We start from the raw sequence: 22,645 nt of genomic DNA on the forward strand, positions 1-22,645 counted from the left end.
AGAATTCAGCTTGTGTTGTAATTCAGTCGGTCATAGTATGAGGTTCTGTGCCTGATTTTCAGCAACCTCGGCCTTGGCTGCAGGAGATAGGGCTGTCCCTCAGAACATGCTCAGAAGCTCTTAGGTCATCTAGGTGGCGTGTGTGGTGCTTGGGCTGGGAATTTTAACCCATGAGCTCATTCTTTTCTTGAGTCACTTCTGTCCAGTGACATTAAGAGCAATGAACTAACATTACATTCTTTAATTTTCAAAAAACATTTCAAAACGTTATATACAGGGTTACGTAGCTCTTTGCTTCTTAAAAGTGGCTGATTAAAAGTATCCAATGCAAATGTTTTGTGTATTTCTGTATGCAGCTTACATAATCGTCCATCAGCACTCCTTACCACTTGAAATAGAGTCATTCATGCCTTTTCCAAATCTTTTTTTTTTTTTTTTTTTTTTTTTTGGTGGAGGTGAAGTCTCACTCTGTTGCCAGGCTGGAGTGCAGTGGCGCAATCTTGGCTCACTGCAAACTCTGCCTCCCAGGTTCCAGAGATTCTCCTGCCTCAGCCTCCTGAGTAGCTGAGACTACAGGCACCTGCCACCACACCCAGCTAATTTTTGCATTTTTAGTAGAGACAGGGTTTCACCATGTTGGCTAGGATGGTCTCAATCGCTAGACCTCGTGATCTGTCCACCTCAGCCTCCCAAATATCACCGAGCCTGGCTCACACCTGTAATCTAATAGACTAATAAACTAGGGACCACTAATAGTCTAATGGACTAGGAGAGCACTGATTTGAGAACCCCTGAAACCAATTAAGAAAACTCATCCTTAACTTTCTGTTTTGCCAGAACCACCCTTGACACCAAAATCTGTACTAGTCTGAGTTCTCCAGATTAGGGGTGCTGACCTCCTATGCAGTTGAAAGTGTATGTACAACTTTTGACTCCCCCCAAACTTTACTAATAACCTACTGTTGACTGGAAGTGTTACTGATAACATAAATAGTCAATTAACACAGATTTTTATATATGTATTACACACCGTATTCTTACAAAGCAAGCCAGAGAAAAGAAAATATAATTAAGAAAATCATAAGGAAGAGAAAATACATTTACTCTTTGATATGGTTCGGCTGTGTTTCTACCCAAATCTCATCTTGAACTCCCGTGTGTTGTGGGAGGGACTCTGTGGAAGATAACTGACTCATGGGGTGAGTCTTTCCAGTGCTGTTCTCCTGATAGTTGGTAAGTCTCACAAGATCGAATGGTTTTGAAAGATTCCCTGCACAAGCTGCCTGTCTTTGCCTGCTGCCATCCATGAAAGACATGCCTTGCTCCTGCTTGCCTTCCGCCATGACTGTGAGGCTTCCCCAGCCACGTGGAACAGTAAGTCCAATTAAACCTCTTTCTTCTGTAAATTGCCCAGCATTGGGTATCTCTTTAACAACAGCATGAAAATGGACTAATACACTCCTCATTAAGTAAAAGTGGGTCATCATAAAGGTCTTCATCCTCGTTACCTTCACGTTGATTAGGCTGAGGAGGAGGAGGAGGGGGAAGAGGAGGTGTTGGTCTTGTTGTTTCAGGGGTGGCAGAAGTGGAAGAAAATCCCCATCTAAGGGGACACCTTAAGTTCCCACCTGTGCTGTAGGAGGGTTCCTCCATATTCAAGGGTTCCACATCTGCAAATTCAACCGAGGATTGAAAATAGTTGAAAAAATAAAAATAATAAAATACAAATGAAAAGCAATACAGAGTAACAGCTATTTATACAGCATTTACATGGTATTAGGTACTATTCATAATCTGGAGATGATTTAAACTATATAGGAGGATATGCATAGGCTATATGCAAATACAGTGCCAGTCACATCTGGGGCGCAAGCCTCCATGGATTTTGGGATCCTTGGAGCTGGGTCCTGGGGAATCAATCCCCTGTAGGGACCAAGGGATGACATTATACATATATATATATACACAGATGTGTGTGTGTGTGTGTGTGTGTGTGTGTGTGTGTGTGTAAAATGAAGAATTGGCTCCTGTGATCATGGAGGCTGAAAAGTCCCACAGTCTGCCCTCTGCAAACTGAGATCCAGGGGAGCCAGTGGTGTATAGTTCAGCCTGAGTTTGAAGGCCTGAAAACCAGGAGCACTGATTGTGTGAATTCCAGGCAGACAGCAGGAGAACACTGATGTCCCAGCTCAACAGAGAGGCCAGCAAGGGAAGTAAACTCCTCCTTTCCTCACCTTTTGTTGTCTTCAGGCCCCGAGTGCCCTGGATGAGGCCCCCACACTGGGAGCGGTGCCTTCTGCATGGAGCCCACGGTCTCAGGGGCCAGTCTCATTGGGAAACACCTCACTTTCCCACCCAGAAACAACGTTTAGTCAGGGCACCCTGTCCCCCGGTCATGTTGACATATAGATGAAGCATCACACAAGGCTGGGCCCCTTGTGTCACAGGCTGGTGTGGGCTGGGCGCCCTCCTCACCTTGAGCTGTGCTGGAGGGGATGAGTGGCATCTGGGGTTACTGTGGTGAGGGAGAGAAGAGCCGGGGGTGGGCTGGGCCGAGATATGCTGTGTGTCACCTGCCTGCCTGCCTGGGTCAGTCATGCAGGAGCACACCTGGGAAGAGGAGGTGGGCCCATGCCCTGCCTTGCACCGTCCGGCCCTGTCCCCTCACAGCAGGCCCCAGCCTGATCCCTGGCCCCTGGCCCTGGGGCCTGCATCTCTGAGCTGGGCGACAGCAGCAACCTGAACCTGCAGGCTTCGGGGCGCCCTACACTGCGGCCCTCCCCTGCAGGACACTGGGCATTCAGTCTCTTCTGCTTAGAAGGTTCCCTCTTGCCCAACACACACATGTGTGTGCACACACACATGCACACACACACATGCATGCACACTCGCAGGCACACATGCATGTATACACACTCCTGGGCACACACACATGTGCACACACTCTCCTGGGTATACACACATGCACATGCACACACATAGGCACACACCCTCCTGGGCACACATGCATGCGCACACACCCCCAGGCACACATGCATATGTGCACACACACACTCCCAGGCACACACATATGCACATACGCTCCCAGGCACACACATATGCACACACCCTCCCAGGGACACATGCATGCACACACACTCCAGGTGCACACACACTCCCAGGCACACACGCATAAGAGTACACACACACTCTCAGGCACACATATATGCACACACACTCCCAGGTGCATACACACATGCACACACACTCCCAGGTACACACATGCGCACACACACATACTCTTCCTCCTTGCTTTTTGGATCTCAGCTTGGAATTGCACTGGGGCACCCCTCCAGCCCCCCATGGCTCCCACTCCTGCCCTTCCTTCCCTCCTCTGGGTGCTGCGTTGCCTGGCTTCCTCTTCCTTACGCGCCAGCCTGTGTTGCTGGCTCAGAGCTGCTCCCTCCCCCCTCCTGTGCCCAGCCAGCCTCCTGGATTTTTGTCTGTTGGGTACATGAGGGCATGACTGAGCAGACAGGTGAGGGGCTGACTGTGGGCCCTCGAGCTGGTACTCCTGGCTGTGGCACGTGTAGGATCTGGCCCAGTCATTCCATGGGAAAGCTAGTGGGACCCACCCAAGCAGGGGGCTCCGAGGAAACCCCCTGAGGCCAGGCCACTGAGGAGCTTTGCTGGAGCCTCCAGCTTAGGCTGAGGCGGGATGGGGTGGCGGCTGGCACTTCCTGGCCTCTCTCATCAGCCCAAAGGCTGCTCTTTAGCAGCCCCCTAATTTTGCCTGGACCCTCCCACTTCCTCCTGTGCTGTTCAGTTTAGATACTGCAGCCTGGAGGTGAATCAGCCCCAGGGCAGCCTGGAAGTGAATCAGCCCCAGCGCAGGGTAGGTGAAACCCAAAGTGGCACAGGGTTCCCTTACTGCACCCAGTTTGAGGTGAGAAGGGGTTTGCGCAGCTCCCTGGAGCTCCCGAAGCCTGTGGACCTGCCGAGGAACCCACCAGTCCTCTGGTTGTGAGTTTCCTCCTGGGAGAAAGGGGCCGGACAACAGTGGCATTTCCTCCCATTGTCACAGCTGCCTGGAGGTGTCCAAGAGGGAGGCCCCCCCAGGAGCCTTGTGCGAGGGTTAGGCTGGCATCGCCAGCTCTGCTGCGCAGATGGGCCCCAGAGCCCACACTGTGCTGGGGCCTTATTTCCAGACACTCAGGCCTGGTGTGCAGGAGCTGCTGCCTGGCGTCTCCCTCCCGAGGCCCAGCAATGACCCAAGGCCTAGGAGGCCCACTTGCTGTGATTGTCCACTGTTCCCTGTGGCTGAGAGGCTGCAAGGGCTCATGCCCACCTCAGTGCTTCTGTGCCTGAGTAGCTGAACCTCCCTGGCTGGGTCTGAGATCCAACGGGTGGCTTGCCCTTATGGGTCACCCTGGCATGGTCTGGAGAGACTGCCAGACATGCTCTGGGGGAGGTCGGGAGGACAGCAGGGTCCATGGGCACAGGACGCTGCCAAGATCCCCCAGTGGGAGGCTCTGCCATCGGCCAGGCGCCCACTGCTGCCGACATCAGAGTGAGATGCCCACGCGGTCAGCCCTCTTTCCTCCTGATGGCTGTGCCTCAGTTTCCTTAAATGAGAGGTGGGACCAGACTTTACTGGGCCACTGAGTAGGGGGAGTCAGCCCTGGGAGAAGCGCAGGCTTGCACCCGCTCAGTGACTGCACCACACCTGCGGGGACCGGGACCTCCCACATCTTGAGGCCAGGACGCAGAAGCTCAGAGCAGAGGAGGCTGGTCGGGGGAACGGCTGAGTCTGTGCAGGTGCTTCTTACATTTGAAAGGCTGTGAAATGTGCCGTATACACAGGAGAGCACGTGCAAGATCTACGACCAGCTCAGGGAACAATGACGAGGGGGCCCCAGAAGAGGGTGGAGGGCGTCAGGCTTCCTCAGAGCCTGCATGCCCATCTGCGTGGGGCTCCCTCAGAGTGGACGCCCCGAGCTGCCAGCACACTCAGCCCCATGGCCACAGGCGGACGGGAGCAGGGCTCCTAGGATGGGGCTGGCTATGGCCTCTGGCGACTTTGCTGGACCCTCCTGTGGGGAGCGTGGGGGAAGAGCCGGGAGAACGCCCTGGGAAACCTGTGGCCGCCACAGTCAGGACTGGAAGGGCAGCGTCAGGGCCAGATAAGGACAGCAGGCAGGAGTGTGCCTCTTCACACAGCAGCAGGGCCTGGCTCCGGTGCTCAGGGCCAGGTCCAGGCCTGCTGGGGTGACTGCCCCCAGATGACCCCAACGGCAGGTTGTGTGGAGGGGAGGGGGTTGTCATTGTCATGTGTCAGTTCAGGCCAAGGACAGAGAGCTGGGCCAGGCTCCTGCTGAGAGTGTAACCTGGGCACAGGCACCCTCCACCCGGTGCCCCTCAGGCCGCTCCTCAACACCAGGCCTGGAGGGTTTCAACCAACATCCTGGCTCAGAATCCTTCAGGCCACAGTGTCTCACCCTGCTGGAGTAGGTCAGAGGTCCATGGTGACAAGGTGGTTTGGAACATTTATTCTAAACAACCAAGGGGCAGGGTGTAGTAGCTTATGCCTGTAATCTCAGCACTTTGGGAGGCTGAGGCAGGAGGATTGTTTGAGCCCAAAAGTTTGGGACCAGCCTGGGCAACACAAGAAAACCCTGTCTCTACAAAAAAAAAAAAAAAATTAGTTGGATGTTGTGATGTGCACCTGTGGTCCCAGCTACTTGGGAGGCTGAGGTGGGAGGATCACTTGAGCCCAGGAAGTCAAAGATGCAGAGAGCCTTGATCACACCACTGCACTTCAGCCTGGTGTAGAAAGTAAAAAATTCCTCTTCAAAGTTTCCCTTCTTTTAAAGAATAATAATAATAAATGTTAGAAATAATAGTTTGTTTTAAAGACTTTCTTCAAAGCCTTCTTGCTTTTTGCAAATAACTCTTTGTTAAACCCTATCCAATGTAGCTGCTACACATGCTCACAGCACGTAGTACTTACTACGTCCTTGTACTTCAATTAAAATACCTGTGCTGGACGTGCTCACAGGCAGGCCCCAGCTCGCAGCGTGTGCCCCTTCCTTATTTGGACTTCCTCTTATTCCTTTGCTCTCCATTGCCTTTACCTATTTAGAAAAGTTTTAAGATTTTAGCCAGTCAGGTTTAGTTTTAGACTGTGATGTCCGGCTCCAACCAATGGAGATCAGACACAGCAGTGAGAACCCAATGCATAAGGAATAAGTAGGCCTGCCTTTCCTTGGTTCGTTGTACTCTTGGGGCAAGATGGCTAACAGGAGCACCCTTCCTGCAGAAAGTAAAATTGCCTTGCTGAGATAACTTTTTGTCTGAATACTAATTTTTCCTTGCAGTACCTAAGAACAAGCATTCTGTCCTAACACCTGGGCGACAGAGTGACACCTTGTTTCAAAAATAAAATAAACAACCTATAGGCCAAAGAGGAAATTGTGATGAAAAATGAAAAGTACTTGGAGGTGAATGATACTGAAAAAGCTGTGTTAAAAGCTTGTGGGATGCGGTAAAGTGGAGTTGGGAGGAAGTGTGTGGACTCAGCAGGTGTATTAGACAGAGGCTGGAAGGGAATGAACTGAGCACCCCAGTGAAAATGCTAGATTAGATATAATGGAATCGCTCCAATAATACAGGAGGAAGGAAATGATAAAGATAAGAGCGGGAATTGACAAAATGGGGGGAAGGGTGGCGATGGAGAGGCCCAAGAGCCAAAGCTTCCTCGAAAAGATGAATAAAGTTAGCAAAGCCTCACAACTCAGATAACAACAAAACAGAAACAGTGTTAGGAAAGGAAAAGCGTCCTCTGCGTGGATCCAGCAGGTGGTTAAAATGCTGGGGAGAGACTACTGCATAAAGCCCCCATTGGTTATAAATCTCAACATGCAACTGCCACACCGCCCAGCAGCTGCACTCTTGGACTTCCCTCCAAAAGAAATAAGAATTCATGTCCACTCAAAACAACCGCACGTGGCTATTCACAGTGGCTTTACTTATAATAACCCCAAACTGGAAACAAGGGTCCCTTAAAAACCAAATGGTTGAACACACTGTGGTCCATCCATGGACTACTACACAGCTCTAAAAAATAATGAACTCCTTGTCTTGTTTATTTTATTTTTATTTATTTATATTTCAGATGAAGTCTTACTCTGTGTCACGCAGGCTGGAGTGCAGTGGCTTGATCTTGGCTCCCTGCAACCTTCGCCTCTCAAGTTCCAGCTATTCTCCTGCCTCAGCCTCCTGAGTAGCTGGCACTACAGGTATGTGCCACCATGCCCAGATACCTTTTGTATTTTTAGTAGAGACAGGGTTTCATCATGTTGTCCAGGATGGTCTTGATCTCTTGACCTCGTGATCTGCCCGCTTTAGCCTCCCAAAGTGCTGGATTACATGCGTGAGGCTGGGTCTTACTTTGTTGCCTAGGCTGGTCTTGGACTCTTGGGCTCCAGTGATCCTCACGCCTTGGCCTCCCAAAGTGCTGGGATTATGGATGTGAACCACTGCATCAGTCCATAAGAATGCACTATTGGTACATGCTCCAGTGTGGGCAGACCTCGAGGGAATTATGCTGAGTGACAGAAGTTAAGTAAGCTCGAAAGGTCATTTGCTGCATGATGGTCATTATACAGCATTCTTGAGATGACCCAGGTGTAGCCATGGCAGGCACCCTGGGGATTGCCAGGGCTGTGGGTTGCTGGGTTGCTGGGTGGGCATGGCTGTAAATGGCCACAGGAGGAAGCCCATGGTGATGCAGAAGTTCTCATTTTCTATGGTAGCAGTGGTTAGATGAAGATACATATGAGCTACATGAATTACGTGTGATGTGATCACATACAAACACACTCACACGTGAGTGCAAGCGTAGCTGGTGAAATCTAATATCTAGTCCATATTCCAATTTCCATAGTTATCCCCAAAAATGTCTTTTTGTAATCTTGTTCAAACAACATCTAATCAAAGTTCACGTTTAGTAATAGCCTCCTTCATCTCTTTTAATTTAGGCTACTTGTGTACATCGCCCCACATCCCGAATTTTGTCCGATCATTTCCTTTGGTGTCATTTATTTTGTTCCTCCATTCCCTGTAGTTCCTGTACACTGGATGTTGGAAATAGATGCTCGGTGCCACAAAGAAAAAATAGCGGTGAGACAAAGGATCTTTCAGCAACACAATTTTTACTTCCTGGAGTTCAGGAAGGGTATGCTCACTAGCCATCATGCCAGGAGAGCACAACCAACAAAGGAAAACAAACAGATTTGCCCCTTACATGTTTGGGGTCGTCCTTACTGCTGTGTCTGATCTCCACTGGCTGGAGCCAGACCTCACAATTTAAACTAAAGCCCGATTGGCTAACAGCTTAAAAGTTTTCTAAACAGGTCAAAGCAATGGAGAGCTGGGACATGCCTGTGAGCACGTCCAGCACAGATATCTTGGTGAAAGTACAAGGACATAGAATGTACTACGTGCCTGTAAGCATGTCTAGCAGCTACATAGGATAGGGCTTCTGGCAAAAAAGGAAGAAGGCTTTTGAAGAAAGTGTTTAAAACAAACTGTTATTTCTAACACTTATGGATTTTTCTTAAACAAGAAAGGAAACTTCAAAGAGGAACTTTTCTACTTCCCACATGGAAGTTGGGTCTAGAGGTGGAATTAGATTCGGATGAAGCCTTTTTGGCAGGAAGAATTCATAGGTGATACAGTGTATTCATCATATATCAGATTAGGAGGCATATATGACACTGAATGACAGGTGGTTCCACAGATAGTAATACTAAGTGTGTGAAGGTGTTAACTGCCCTATCTTCCCATTGTAAGGTACATTTATCCCTTTGTAATTAGCAAATCATGTGTCGGGCGATGCCTTGGTGCCTTGCTCATGAGTAAAATGGTGAAATCCAAGTCAGCTCTGTGGATTGGATCAGTGTCGGCTCCTGGCGTTGACGTTAGGTAGAGTTGTGCGTGTTGTCAACATTGAGGCAAAGGCTACGTGGAGCCTTCAATGCATTTCTTTGCAACTTCTTGTCTACAATTGTCTCAAAACAGAGTGTTAAAAACGTGGAGGCCATCAAATTTGAAATGAAATGAAAACATTGCTAGAAAAATATAAGTGGGCAAAACTGACTTAAGAAATAAAATTAAGAATTTCTCAATGGCTCCTAAGTAGTCCCAGTTGACGAAGGAAACAGCTTGTCTTCCCAAAGAAGGACCAGCTAACGAGCACAGAAGTGGCAAAAATCAATGTATTAGTTATTCATGGCTGTGTGACAAATTAGCCTCAAATTTGGAAGGTTACAGCCACAAGTTCCTTTTACATTTGCATTTTTCTCGGTCATCATCATTTGCATCTCCTCACTGAATTCGCAGGTATACTTCGCCCATTTATCTGTTGATGTGTCTTAATCACTTCACTGCTTTTGAGGATCAAGTTGTAAATAAATACAAATTTCTCTTTTTTAACATTTTTTAGTCTTGGCATGTGATTATATTTGGATATTTTATAGCATTCTCATCATAGTTAAGGTTTAGTACCAAATTTTTTTTTTTTTTTGAGACAAAGTTTCACTCTTGTTGCCCAGGCTGGAGTGCAGTGGCGAGATCTTGGCTCACTGCAACCTCCACCTCCTGGATTCAAGCGATTCTCCTGCCTCAGCATCCCAAGTAGCTGGGATTACAGGCATGTGCCATGATGCCCGGCTAATTTTTTGTATTTTTATTAGAGACGGGGTTTCTCCGTGTTGGTCAGGCTGGTCTCAAAACTCCCAACCTCAGGTGATCTGCCCGCCTCAGCCTCCCAAAATGCTGGGATTGCAGGTGTGAGCCACCACGCCTGGCCCCCAAAATTGTTTTTTGTTTAAGTTGATATGTCATGTTGGTAAAAACTTTAGCTTTTAAAAGTATGTTTATCTTGGGGAATTTTCTTAAAATGTGGTGTATATAATGCCTGAAAGAAACAGCACTTCATTGAAACACACAAACAACAATAATAACAAACCAAGCAGCATTTATTGTTTCACAGTTTCTGTAGGGCAGAAATCTGAGCATGACTCAGCACTGAGTCCTCTGACTCAGGGTCTCTCTCAAGGCTGCCCTTAGTGACTGGGGCTTTGGTCTCATCTGAAGGCTCAAATAGGAGAGGATCCACTTCCAAGCTCACTTTGTGGCTATGGGCAGGATACAGTTGCTTGCAGGCTGGTGATGAAGGGCTTTGGTTCCTCATTGGCTCTTGGCCACATGGGCCTCTCCATAGGACCACTCTCAATATGGCAGCTGGCTTCCAGTAGAGACAGTGAGAGCAGACAAGAAGGTGGAAGTTGGAGTCTGTCCTTGTTCATGTGTGTTGCCATAAAGGAATACCTGAGGCTGGGCAATTCATAAAGAAAAGAGGTTTCTCAACTCACATTTCTGCAGGCTGTACAAGAAGCATGGCCCCAGCACCTCCTGCTGAGGGCCTTAGGCTGCTACCACTCCTGGTGGAAGGTGAACCAGGGGTGCACGGAACACATGGCAAGGTGGTGGAGAGGTACCAGGGTCTTTTAAAATATTTATTTATTTGGGACAGAGTTTCACTCCATCACCCAGGCTGGAGTGCAGTGGTACAATCAAAGCTCACTGTAGCCTCAAACTCCAGGGCTCAAGTGATCCTCCCACCTCAGCCTCCCAAATAGCTGGACTACAGGTATGCACCACCATGCCTGGCTTTTTTTTTTTTTTTTTTTTGTAGAGATGAGGTCTCGCTATGTTGCCCAGACTAGTCTTGAATTCCCTGTCTCAAGCCATTCTCTCAGCCTCCCAAAGTGCTGGGATTACAGGTGTGAGTCACTGTGCCCATCCACCAGGCTCTTTTAAACAACCAGCTCTCGTGGGAACTAAGAGAGCAAGAACTCACTCAACACCGTGAGGACAGCACCACATCATTTATGAGGGATCCACCCCTATGACCCAAGCACCTCCCATTAGGCCCTGCCTTCAACACTGGGAATCACATTTCAACATGAGGTTTGGAGGGTCAAATGTCCCAACTATAACAGAGTCTTTTTGTAGCCTAAATTAAGAAGGGAGGAAATGACTTCCCATCACTTTGACCTTAATCTATTTGTCAGAAGCAAATGACTAGATCTGGCCCATGCTCTAGAGTAGGGGTGGCACAAGGGCATTACTATCAGGACAGGGATCCTGGGACTATTTTAGATCCTGCACGATCAGAAACTTGTCACTTTGCAACATCTAGTGGGATGGGTGATTCGGGAAAGGACCATCAATAGATGCTCCAGCTGGAAAAGGTTTTCACTGGGGACCTGAATGACCTAACACTGACAGATTGGTTGCCAGTTGCAAAGACAAGATACCACTTCACAACCACATCTTAGTCTGTTTGTGCTGTTATAACAAAACACCACAGACTGGGTAATCTAGAAACAACAGCAGTCTCTTTTCTCACAGTTCTGGAGGCTGGGAAGTCCAAGATCAAGGCACCAGCACCCAGTGTTGGTGAGGGCTACTCGCTCTGTTTCCAAGATAACACCTTGTTGCTACATCTTCTGGAGGGGACAAAGACTGTGTCCTTACATGGCAGAAGAGATGAGAGGGGAGAAGGGGAGAGGTGCTGGGGGAAGCCTCTCTCGTGAGGTGTTAATCCAGTTCCCAAAGGCCCCACCTTCTAATACTGTTGCACTGGGGATTCAGTTCCAACATGAATTTTGAGGGTTCACAAACATTCAAGCACATGGAAATATCTGACTGTCCCCTGGTGGCCTTTGCCTCACTGATGAGGGACAAGCAGACATCATTTACCTCCGATGTGGGCTGTAAGGAGCACACAACTTAACAGCGTCTCCTGAGGATCCTCCCATATGCTCAAAGCCCTCAGCTCTGAGCTTTCGTTATAGGAATTTACAGGGGAGAGTGGAGAAGGTGGAATGGCACTTCTGGGAAATGGGACCTTGAGCCTGGGAACTTCTGGCCACTGATCCAGGCTCCTGCAGCAAGTTAGAGGCTTGGGGAAAAGATTAGGTGCAGAGGGTGGGGAAGAAACTGGAGACAGAGACGTTCCCAAGGCATGGGGCTTGATTCCATCCTGGCTTGAACAAACCAGCAACAAATGTGTTTTGGGGAACTTGATAAAGATGGAATATGGATTATGTTTTCAATGCTGTTAGGGAATAATTATTTAACTTAGCTAGATGTGATAATGGGATTGTAGTTTCATTGGAAAATATCCTCCATTTTTGGAAATGAATGCTGAATTTTCTGACCTATTTATTTACCCTTGGCCATGTGTTTGTAATTTAATTACATGTATGTATATATATTTATGTATCTATCTCTCATCTATCTATCTATCTATCTATCTATCTATCTATATCTATCTATCTATCTGCATATCTATGGAGAGAGAGAAAAAAAGCAAACAAGGCAAAATACTTACATTGCTTTAATCTGGCTGCTGGCTGTATTAGGGTTTTCCAGAGAAACAGAACTAATATAATATACATACATAGTATATATAATATATGTATACATTACATACATACCCATATACACACATACACAGAAGGCACTGGACCCTGTGACTGTGGGGCTGGCAGGTCTGAATTTCCAGGCCAGTAGGCTGGAAACTCAGGAAGAGTTTTTACGTTTTAGTCTCAAGGCTGAATCTTTTCTTCTCCAGGAAACCTTGGTCTTCTTTCTTAAGGCCTGACTGGAAGAGGTCCACCCACGTTATGGAGGGTAACCAGCTTTACTCAAAGTTTACTAATTTAAATATTATTCATATATTAAAAATACCTTCACAGCAGCAACATCCAGGCTGGTGTTTGACCAAACAGATGGGCCTTGTGGCCCAGCCAAGTTGACTCATAACATTAGCCATCACAGGGGAGTTTGCATTCATTGTATTATTATTTCTGCATTTTTTTCTGCATTAAGATTTTCATTAAAAGATAAAAAATAAATTAAGAACGTTTGTTCACCAGAGGGCACCATAAAGAAAGTGAAAGTCAAACCACAAATTGGGAGACAATATTCATCATCCATATATGCATCAAATGAATTCTGCCCAGTAATACATAGAAACATCCCCATAAACCAGTAAGAAAAAGGACTAGGTCCAATCGGACAATGGGTAAAAGACATGAACAGGCATTTCACATCATAGTGGAAAACAGAAATGGCCAATAAATGTGAAAGCTTGGCTAGTAAATAGGGAAATAGAAATTAAAACCATAATGTGATACCATTTAACACCTATCAGGTTGGCAGAATGATTAGATTTGTGAGCAAGGATACATGCCAGAGTGCACAGGCACAGCTGGTGAGCACTGCAGGTCCCCTTACCCATGAGGGCTTGTTCCAAGACCCCGGTGGATGCCTGGAACTCAGAGAGTACAGAACCCCATACATACTATGCTTTTTCCTATTCATACATGCCTATGATAAGGTGTAATTTATAAATTAGGCACAACAAGAGATTAACAGCAACTAATGATAAAGTAGAACAATTATAACAACGTACTGTAATGAAAGGTAAGAGAATGTGGTCTCTTTTTCTCAAAGTATCTTCTTGTACTCACTTATTTTTCACACCGTGGTTGACCGTGGATAATGAAAACTGCAGCAAGTGAAATCACGGTTAAGGGGGACCACTGTGCATAAACTGGGACACGTGCTTTGTGACGTTCAGTGGATATGAACAGGCACATACACAGGGATTCGGCAATTCCTCCTCTAGTTGTGCACGTCATCAAAGCAGAGTTCTTCAACCCAGGAGACACTGCGCACTCAGGGGGGTCCTGACATCAGGTAGTAACATAATTGCAGCCCTAGTTTCAGATCTTCTTCTTTTTACAATTTCCATCTTTTAAGTTCAGGGGTACACGGGCAGGATGTACACGTTTGTTACATAGGGAAGCATGTACCACGGTGGTTTGCTGCACAGATCATCCCATAGCCCAGGTATTAAGCCCAGCACCCATCAGCTATTCTTCCCAGTGCTCTCCCTCCTCTCTCCTCCCACCCCCCCAATTCAACATCAGGCCCCACTGTGTGTCGTTCCCCCCATGTGTCCTTGTGTTCGCATCATCTAGCTCCCACTTACAAGTGAGAACATGTAGTATTTGGTTTTCTGTTCCTGCGTTAGTGTGCTGAGGATAATGGCCTCCAGCTCCATCCACGTCCCTGCAAAGGACCTGAGCTTATTCCTTTCTATTGCTGCATAGTACTCCATGCTGTATATGTACCACATTTTCTTTATCCAGTCTACCTTTGATGAACATTTAGGTTGATTCCATGTCTTGGCTATTGTGAATTGTGCTGCAGTGAGCATGCGTTTTCATGTGTCTTTATGACAGAACAATTTATATTCCTTTGAGTATATACCTAGTAATGGGATTGCTGGGTAGAATGACATTCCTGCCTCTAGGTCTTTGAGGAATTATCACGCTGTCTTCCACAATGGCTGAACTAATTTACACTTCCACCAGCAGTGTGAAAGCATTCCTTTTTCTCCACAACCTCACCAGCAACTGTTATTTTTTTGTCTTTTTAGTTATGGCCATTCTGACTGGTGTGGGATAGTATCTCATTGTGGTTTTGATTTCCATTTCTCTAATGATCAGTGATGTTGAGCTTTTTTTCATATGTTGGCCTCATGTATGTTGTCTTCCGAGAAGGGTCTGCTCATGTCCTTTACCCACTTTTTTAATGAAGTTGTTTGGTTTTTTTCTTGTACATTTGTTTATGTTCCTTATAGATACTGGATATTAGACCTTTGTCAGATGCATAGATTGCAAACATTTTCTCCCATTCTGTAGGTTGTCTGTTTCCTCTGTTGACAGTTTCTTTTGCTGTGCAGAAGCTCTTTAGTTTAATTAGATCCCATTTGTTAATTTTTGCTTTTGCTGCAATTGCTTTTGGCATCTTTGTCATGAAATCTTTGCCTGCGCCTATGTCTTGAATGGTGTTGCCTAGGTTTTTCTCTAGGGTTTTTAAAGTTTTGGGTTTTACACTTACATCTTTAATTCATCTTGAGTTGATTTTGGTATATGGTGTAGGGAAGAGGTCCAGTTTCAACTTTCTGCATATGGCTAGCCAGTTCTCCCAGGACCACTTATTAAATAGGGAATCCTTTCCCCATTGCTTATTTTTGTCAGGTTTGTCAAAGATTAAATGGTTGTTAGGTGTGCAGTTTTAGTTCTGTGGTCCTTATTCTGTTCCATTCGTCTACGTGTGTTTTTGTACCAGCACCACCGTGCTTTGGTTACTGTATCCCTGTAGTATAGTTTGTAGTCGGGTAGCGTGATGCCTCCAGCATTTGCTCTTTTTGCTTAGGATTGCCTAGGAGGTTCAGGCTTTTTTGATTCCATATGAATTTTAAAATAGTTTTTTTCTAATCATGTGAAGAATGTCAATGGTAGTTGAATGGGAAAAGCACTGAATCCATGAATTGCTTTGGGCAGTAAGGCCATTTGCACGACGTTGATTCTTCCTATCCATGAGCATGGAATGTTTTTCCATTTGCTTGTGTCATCTCTGATTTCTTTGAGCAGTGGTTTGTAGTTCTCCTCGAAGAGGTCCTTCACTTCCCTTGTTACCTGTATTCTTAAGTATTTTATTCTTTTTGTGGGAATTGCGAATGGGAGTTCACTCGGCTTGCCTATTGTTAGTGTATGGGAATGCTAGTGATTTTTACACATTGATTTTGTATTCTGAGACTTTGCTTATCAGCTTAAGAAGCTTTTGGGCTGAGACGATGGGGTTTTCTAGATATAGAATCATGTTATCTGTAAACAAAGATAGTTTGACTTCCTCCTTTCCTATTTGAATACTCTATTTCTTTCTCTTGTCTGATTGCCCTGGCCAGAACTTCCAAAACTATGTTAATAGGAGTGGTGAGAGGGCATCCTTGTCTTGTGCTGGTTTTCAAGGGGAATGCTTCCAGCTTCTGACCATTCAGTATGATATTGGCTGTGGGTTTGTCATAGATGGCTCTTATAATTTTGAGGTATGCTTGAAAAATATGGAACACATCAAGAATTTGTGTGTCATCCTTGTGCAGGGCCTGTGCTAATCTCTTATGGTTCCAATTTTAGTTATGTGCTGCTGAAGCAAGCACCAGATATTCTTCTTAATTGGAGCAAATCAGTACAGGTTTTTTGTACTGGCAAACAGTATTTGGCCAGTGAACACCTGTTTTTGTTGCTTTTCAGTCTATGCCAACATGTAGAAAACCGTAAGGGTGGTTTGGTTTGCTCTCACCTGGGAGGGATGGCAGCATGAACCTGCCTTGGGATTACATGAATGCCCTCGATCTCAGCCATAGTTTAGCCCATGTGGGCCTTGATTGTCTCCCCAGCCCACAGGACACTGGGCTGATGTGACCTGGAGGGGAGGAAGTTGTGGTTTGCTTTAACCAAAACCATGCCTGGCAGGGTGAGAAGGAAACCCTGTGAAAACAGAGACTCCTCCTTTCTCCTGAAGTTCTCCCTGGGGTCCAACAAAGCTGGGCACGCCTACTCCGTGGTGGTGAAGGACCGCTCCTGCACCCTGGGTCATCGGTGCACAGCACTCTTTGGAGGAAACACAGCCCACATTTGGGTGTGTGCTTTCCCTGTGTCCAGAAGCCCCAGTGGGTGGCCTGCTTTCTGCAGGAGGCACAGCCAGTGACAATGCCCATGCGGTCCTGTTCTTGTGTGGGCTGAGACGCTGGGTTGTGGTGGCCCAGGGACCCAAAGGTCCTCTTGGGGTGTTGGCTGACCGAGGCACCCTCGGAACCTGAGCCAATCCATGGCGGAGGCCCCTGTGACCATTGAGGGGAGCAGGGTTTGCCGTTTGTGGCCGGGACCTCTTCTCGCTTGGAGATACAGCGCTTGGCTTCCCCTGGGCCTGGTGGAGACTGAGTCCGTCCATGGGCGTCAGATATAGTCTGATCTGGGTGTTGTTTGTCTGCTGAGTCCTGTAGCTGGACAGGCTGGGCATTCTCTACTGTCAAGCCAATTGGGTACTGGACTCTAGTAAGGTTCTTGGAACCTGTGGCAGACAGGCAGCCTCTGCCCCAAGGGAGCTGGTGCTGCCTTGAGGCAGACATGGGGCAAGGGGAGTGGCTGTGGCCCAGCCACAGGGACTCAGCTTACCAGGCTCTTCCAGATATCCCTGCAGCCAATGCCCGATCAAGGTCAGCAGCATGATGTCCTGCCCTGCAGAAGGGCACCACATCTCATGGGAGACCTCTGAGCCACCTGGCCACGGGCTGACTGGCTTTGGGTGCCTTCGTTTGTGGAGGGGGTCTGGCTTTTCTCAGGGACGAAGGCAGGACATTTAGTGCTGAGGGCGAATAGGATCATTTAGGAGCACAGCTGGGAGATGCCAGTGCAAGATTGCAGTGAAGTCCCACAGGATATGGCGCTGATGCTTGATGTCCCCTCACTGGCACTACTTCCACTTCATGGGGGGTGGGCACAGCCCACTATGGAGGCTACAACGGCCTTGACATTCTTTCTCTCTTGTCAGCTACGTAGGGCCTCAGCCCAGCTTGGTGTTCCACCAGGACTTCGAACCTTGAACAAACTGTGCAAACATTCAGGGATGTCTTCCAGCTGTGGTCTTAAACCAGCCTGTTCCCCTCTCCTCGCCCACTGCCCTGTCTTCATCCCTGGACTACGTGGCTATGAGATGAGGGGGAAGACGACTGCACTTGACCCTTCTTGATCTGGACCCTCCTCCCCTCCCCGGCACTGCTTCCGCCAGCACCAGCACTGTCCTTCCCAGCCTACCGCCTGCTCCCGCACCTGCTGCTGTTTCTAGCCACGGCATTGTCTTTACAGCTGAAGGACAGAGGGGAGACACCATGAGATTCACTAGGGTGTCCACGTACCCTGTCCCTCCAGAGAAGCCAACCCTGAGGGATGGCGATCTGGCTTCTCAGGATCATTCGGGATTATTTAGGAGCTCAGCCGGGAGATGCCACCGTAAGACTGCAGTGAGGTCCTACAGCATATGGTCCTGGTTCCCAGTGAGTGGTGCCGCTCCCCCAAACCAGGATCCACAGGCCGGGGGCTTAGGGATGAGAGTGAGGGCAGTGCTTATGGTTAGACATTCGCAAAGGGTTCACCTCTTGGCCCTGTTAGTCCTTACTCTTCTAGTTTGGAGATTTATTTTCGTTTATTTTATTTAGTTATATGTGTGTGTGTGTGTGTGTGTGTGTGTGTGTGTGTGTGTGTGCATATATAGATACACATTGCATATATATGTATATATGCCTATATACATACATGTAAATAGACACGTGTACATATGTGTATATATTTTTTGAGACCGTGTCTCGCTGTGTCACCCAGGCTGGAGGGCAGTGGTGCAATCTCAGTTCACTGCACCCTCTGTCTCTGGGGTTCCAGCAATTCTCCTGCCTCAGCCTCCCGAGTAGCTGTGAGTACAGATGCCCACCACTATGCCCAACTAATCTTTTTGTATTTTATTTCTTTATTCATTTTTTTTTAATTTATTTTTTTGAGAGGGAGTTTTGCTCTTGTCACCCAGGCTGAGGTGCAATGGCATGATCTTGGCTCACTGCAACCTCTGCCACCTGGGTTCAAGCAAGTCTTCTGTCTCAGCCTGCTGAGTAGCTGGGATTACAGGCACCTGCCACCACACCTGGCTAATTTTTTTTTTTTTTTAGTAGAGATGGGGTTTCACTATGTTGGCCAGGCTGGTTTCTAACTCCTGACCTCAAATGATCTGCCTACCTTGGCCTAAGTTGGAAATAGATGCTCAGTGCTGCAAAGAAAAATCAGCACTGAGACAAAGGATCTTTCAGCAACACAATTTTTACTTCCTGGACTGCAGGACGGGTACTCCCAGTAGGCATTGTGCCACAAGAGAACAAAGAACAAAGGGAAACACAAATTTATTCCTTACGCATTTGGGGTCCTCCTTACCGCTGTGTCTGATCTCAGTTGGCTGCAGCCAGACCTCACAATTTAAACTTAAACCTGATTGGCTAATAACCTAAAACTTTTCTAAACAGGTAAAAGCAATGGAGGGCTGGGACATGCCTGTGAGCACGTCCAGCACAGATATCTTGGTGAAAGTACAAGGACATAGAATGTACTACGTGCCTGTAAGCATGGCGTGTCTAACAGCTCCATAGGATAGGGCTTCACAAAGTTTTTAGCACACTGATTCTTTAACAAGAAAGGAAACTTTAAAAAGGAATTTTTCTACTTCCCACAGCCTCCCAAAGTGCTAAGATTATAGGCATGAGCCACCACACCTGGCCTATTTGTTTATATTTTGAGACAGGGTCTCACTCTGCCACCCAGGCTGGAGTTCAGGGCTGTGATCACAGCTTACTGTAGCCGCTACCTCCTGGGCTCAAGAGATCCTCCCACCTCAGCCTCTGAGTAGCTGGGACCACAGGTGTTCACCACCATGCCTGGCTAATATTTCCTTTCTGTTGTTGTAGAAACAAGATCCTGCTGTGCTGCCCAGACTGGTCTCGAACTCCCGGCTTCAAGCAGTCCTCCTGCCTCGGCCTTCCAAAGTGTTGAGATGTGAGGCATGCACACGCCATGAACACACACTCCTTACAGCCCCTACATCTGTGCTGCTCTTACGCAGCTGAGAAAACCAGTGCGGCTTGCGTCTGGATGGAGCCCTCCAAGGCATGGACCACGGGTGTCTTGCTGTCTGCGCTGGGCTGCTGCCTCCAGTTCTCCTGCCTTGGCCTCCCAAAGTGTTGGGATTCCAGGTGTGAGCCCACCGTGCCTGGCCTGGTTTGGAGATTTCAGTAACTCACAGAGGAGTGCTTTGGTCAGAGAATAAATCACGGTATGATGGAGCTGAAAGTTGTGGGTGCCACACGTGGCCCCTTAAAGGGGGCCTTGGGAATAGCGAGGTGGTCCTAACAAGAGGAAGCAGAGATGTGACTACTAACAGGTGGTCCCGAGTCTTTCCCCATTCTCCCGTAGCTGGAGATAAAATCGGTAGACGACCACAGCAACCACAGGACTGAGACCCTGCGGGAGTGAAGAACTGGGCTGCCGGGCTGAGCAAACACGGTGTGAAGAACGTGAGCCATGAACACACATCACCATCTCATGACCAGCTGCAGAGATGAGCCACCCAGAGCTTTGGCGACGTTTCTGTTTTTGTTGTGCTGTCTAAACTTCACCAGAACTGAACTCAGCTTCCCACCTCCCTTCTCTTTCCGCCGAGACTGTGTGTTGGGTGTGTTGGTGCTTCCTTTCACATTAAACCCATAGGCTGCAGAACAGCCACATGACCAGGACGGGGCCAGCGGGAGTGCCCACCACCAGAGACCCTGGGCTGTCACCGGGTGTGGAACCCATGAGACCTTTGGTGTCCACCCTTGGCGACCAGGCCTGTGCGCTTTCAGTGGAAGGAGCACTGTGTGTTACGTGGGAGTGTTCTCATTTCCGGAGGGGTGTGTGGGTGTCACTGGAAAGATGGGGGGACCATAGCTGGCATTTGTCACTCTGGCCGCTCATCATAGGATTATTCTTATTTGGGGGGAAGCTGCCTTGGCTGGTCTTGGTGGGGGATGGGTCCACACGCCAGCTATGGAAGTTAGAAGGGCTCTGACAGTCCTCTTCTGTCAGTGTCACTAGGGCGTTGGCCTAGGCTGGGCCAACTTGGTGTTCCACCCAGGACTTAGCATGTCAAGCAAATTGTGCAAACATTCAGGGACCATTAGAGATTTTCATCATAGACATGGTCTGAAAGTCCAGTGAGAGTGGGTGTGGCAGGCAGAATATCTAAACTGTTACCCACTAAGTGTCCTGCCTTAATCCCTGGACCACGTGGGAAAGCTGATAAGATTTCTCTTTCAAGAACTCTGGCACAGGCTACAACACGGATGAACCTATGAACATAACAGTAAATGAAATAAACCAGACACAAAAGGAATACCCTGTGTGACCTCACGATATGAGGCCCCTGGAGCAGCTGAATCCATAGAGACAGAAAGTGGATGGTGGGTGCCAGGGACCAGGGCAGAGGATGTGAGTTGGTGTTTATTGGGGACAGACGTTCAGCTTGAGAAGATGGAAAGTTCTGGAGATGGATCGTGGCAGTGGTTGCACAGCAATGTGAATGTGTTTAATGACACACACCATACACTTAAAAAATGGTTCAGATGGCGAATTCTATGTGATGTATATTTGACGGCAGCCTACTTAGTGTGCCATTGCTGGTTTGAAGGTGGAGGGGCCACGGGAGCAGGGACAGGACATGGGAACCTCAGTCCTACAGCCATGAGGAGTTGACTTGTCAACAGCCTGAATGGTCCTGGAGGCAGACGCTTCCCTGGAGCCTCCAGATAACAGTGCAGCCCACCAAGGCCTGACGTGAGCCTGAGAGACCCCGCACAGGGTGCCCACTGAGCCCACTGGGACCCCTGCCCTGGAGAACTGCGAGATCATAAACGGGTGCTACTTGCAGTCCTTACATCTGTGCCGCTTCTTACGCAGCATGGAAAACCAGCGTGGCTTGTGTCTGGGTGGAGCCCTGCAGGGCATGGACCACCGGGGTCTTGCAGTCTGCCCTGGGCTGCTCCCTCCAGTGTGACCTCCTCTGTGCTTGCGCCCAGCCTGTTCCCACAGAGGGATTTGGTGAAATACCCAAATCTGTTCCCAATGGAGCCTGGCTCTCTGGCTGGGCTTTCACTCCCTCCCCTGCTCACAGCTTGAACTCTCCCATGAGGGCTGACAGTAGGGGTGTCTTCACTTCTGTGGGCAGTCAGGTGTTGGGACAGGGGCTGAGGTACAGAATCCTTGTCCTGAAGCCACTGAAGACGGCCCGAGCATCCTCTTGGACCAATAGCATCTGCTTCGGGGTGAGGATAACGTGCAGGTCTACCCTGGGAGCGTCTCAAGAGGCTGGGCTCCTGGGGCTGGTGGCCACATGCTCTGAGGAGCAAGGGGATCATGAGGCTGTGGCGTAGTGTTCTAGAGGGGACTGGGAGGCCATTGTGGAATGTTCTAGAGGGGATCATGGGGCTGCTGTGGAATGTTCTAGGGAGACCATGGGGCTGTTGCAGAATGTTCTAGAGGGGACTGCGCGGCTGTTGTAGAATGCAGAGGAGCCAGGGACGGGATCTTGGATGGCAAGGAAGAACAAGTGGGTGGGTTAACAGGCATGGCAGGCAGAGACAGGCCAGACTCCGTCAGAGCAGGAGGAACTGGCTGGCCGCGGGTTGGGCCCTCCCTGCCCCCTAAGCCTGAGGAGCTCTGGGGTATTCAAGCACAGAGACCCTGGCCTGGGGCTGTAATCTGAAGGCCTAGAAGCATCCATCTCCAGGTCTTCGTGAGGCCTGGGGGCAAGCAAAGGCGGGGCTCTCCTTTGCAGCCCGTGGGATGCAGTGCTTTGGGTCTGGCAACTCTCCAGGCCTCCCACCCCCCCTGGCACTCAGCCACCCCAAAGCGTTTCCTCTACAGCATCAGCCTGTGGCCTGGCCTGGGGCTTCCTCCCAACAACAGGCAGAGCAGAAGCCTCTGGGGCAGAGCTGGAGGACCCATCTGGAGAAAGTGGGTGCAGGCAGGGGGCCCTACCGTGGGGCCAGGGTGCAGGCAGGGGGCCCTACCGTGGGGCCAGGGTGCAGGCAGGGGGGCCCTACCGT

General features: G+C 48.6%; 1 protein-coding gene and 1 non-coding gene across 2 annotated transcripts in view; both read right to left on the minus strand.

The window, feature by feature from the left end:
* Positions 1-16,024: 16,024 nt before the first annotated feature.
* LOC116543124 lies at positions 16,025-16,126 on the minus strand. Its single transcript, XR_004265477.1, has one exon. It is a non-coding gene; the product is annotated as a U6 spliceosomal RNA (small nuclear RNA).
* A 4,968-nt stretch (positions 16,127-21,094) lies between these two features.
* The window catches only part of TSPAN32 (tetraspanin 32), a 19,953-nt gene continuing 18,402 nt past the window's right edge, over positions 21,095-22,645 (minus strand). The window contains exon 9 of the mRNA XM_032268402.1: positions 21,095-21,935. Coding sequence (XP_032124293.1) covers positions 21,446-21,935 — 490 coding nt within the window. The 3' untranslated portion in view covers positions 21,095-21,445. The remainder of the gene's footprint in view (positions 21,936-22,645) is intronic.

The sequence above is a fragment of the Sapajus apella genome, unplaced genomic scaffold (genome assembly GCF_009761245.1).
Source record: "Sapajus apella isolate SASKATOON/1434 unplaced genomic scaffold, GSC_monkey_1.0 scaffold181, whole genome shotgun sequence".
NCBI lineage: Eukaryota > Metazoa > Chordata > Mammalia > Primates > Cebidae > Sapajus > Sapajus apella.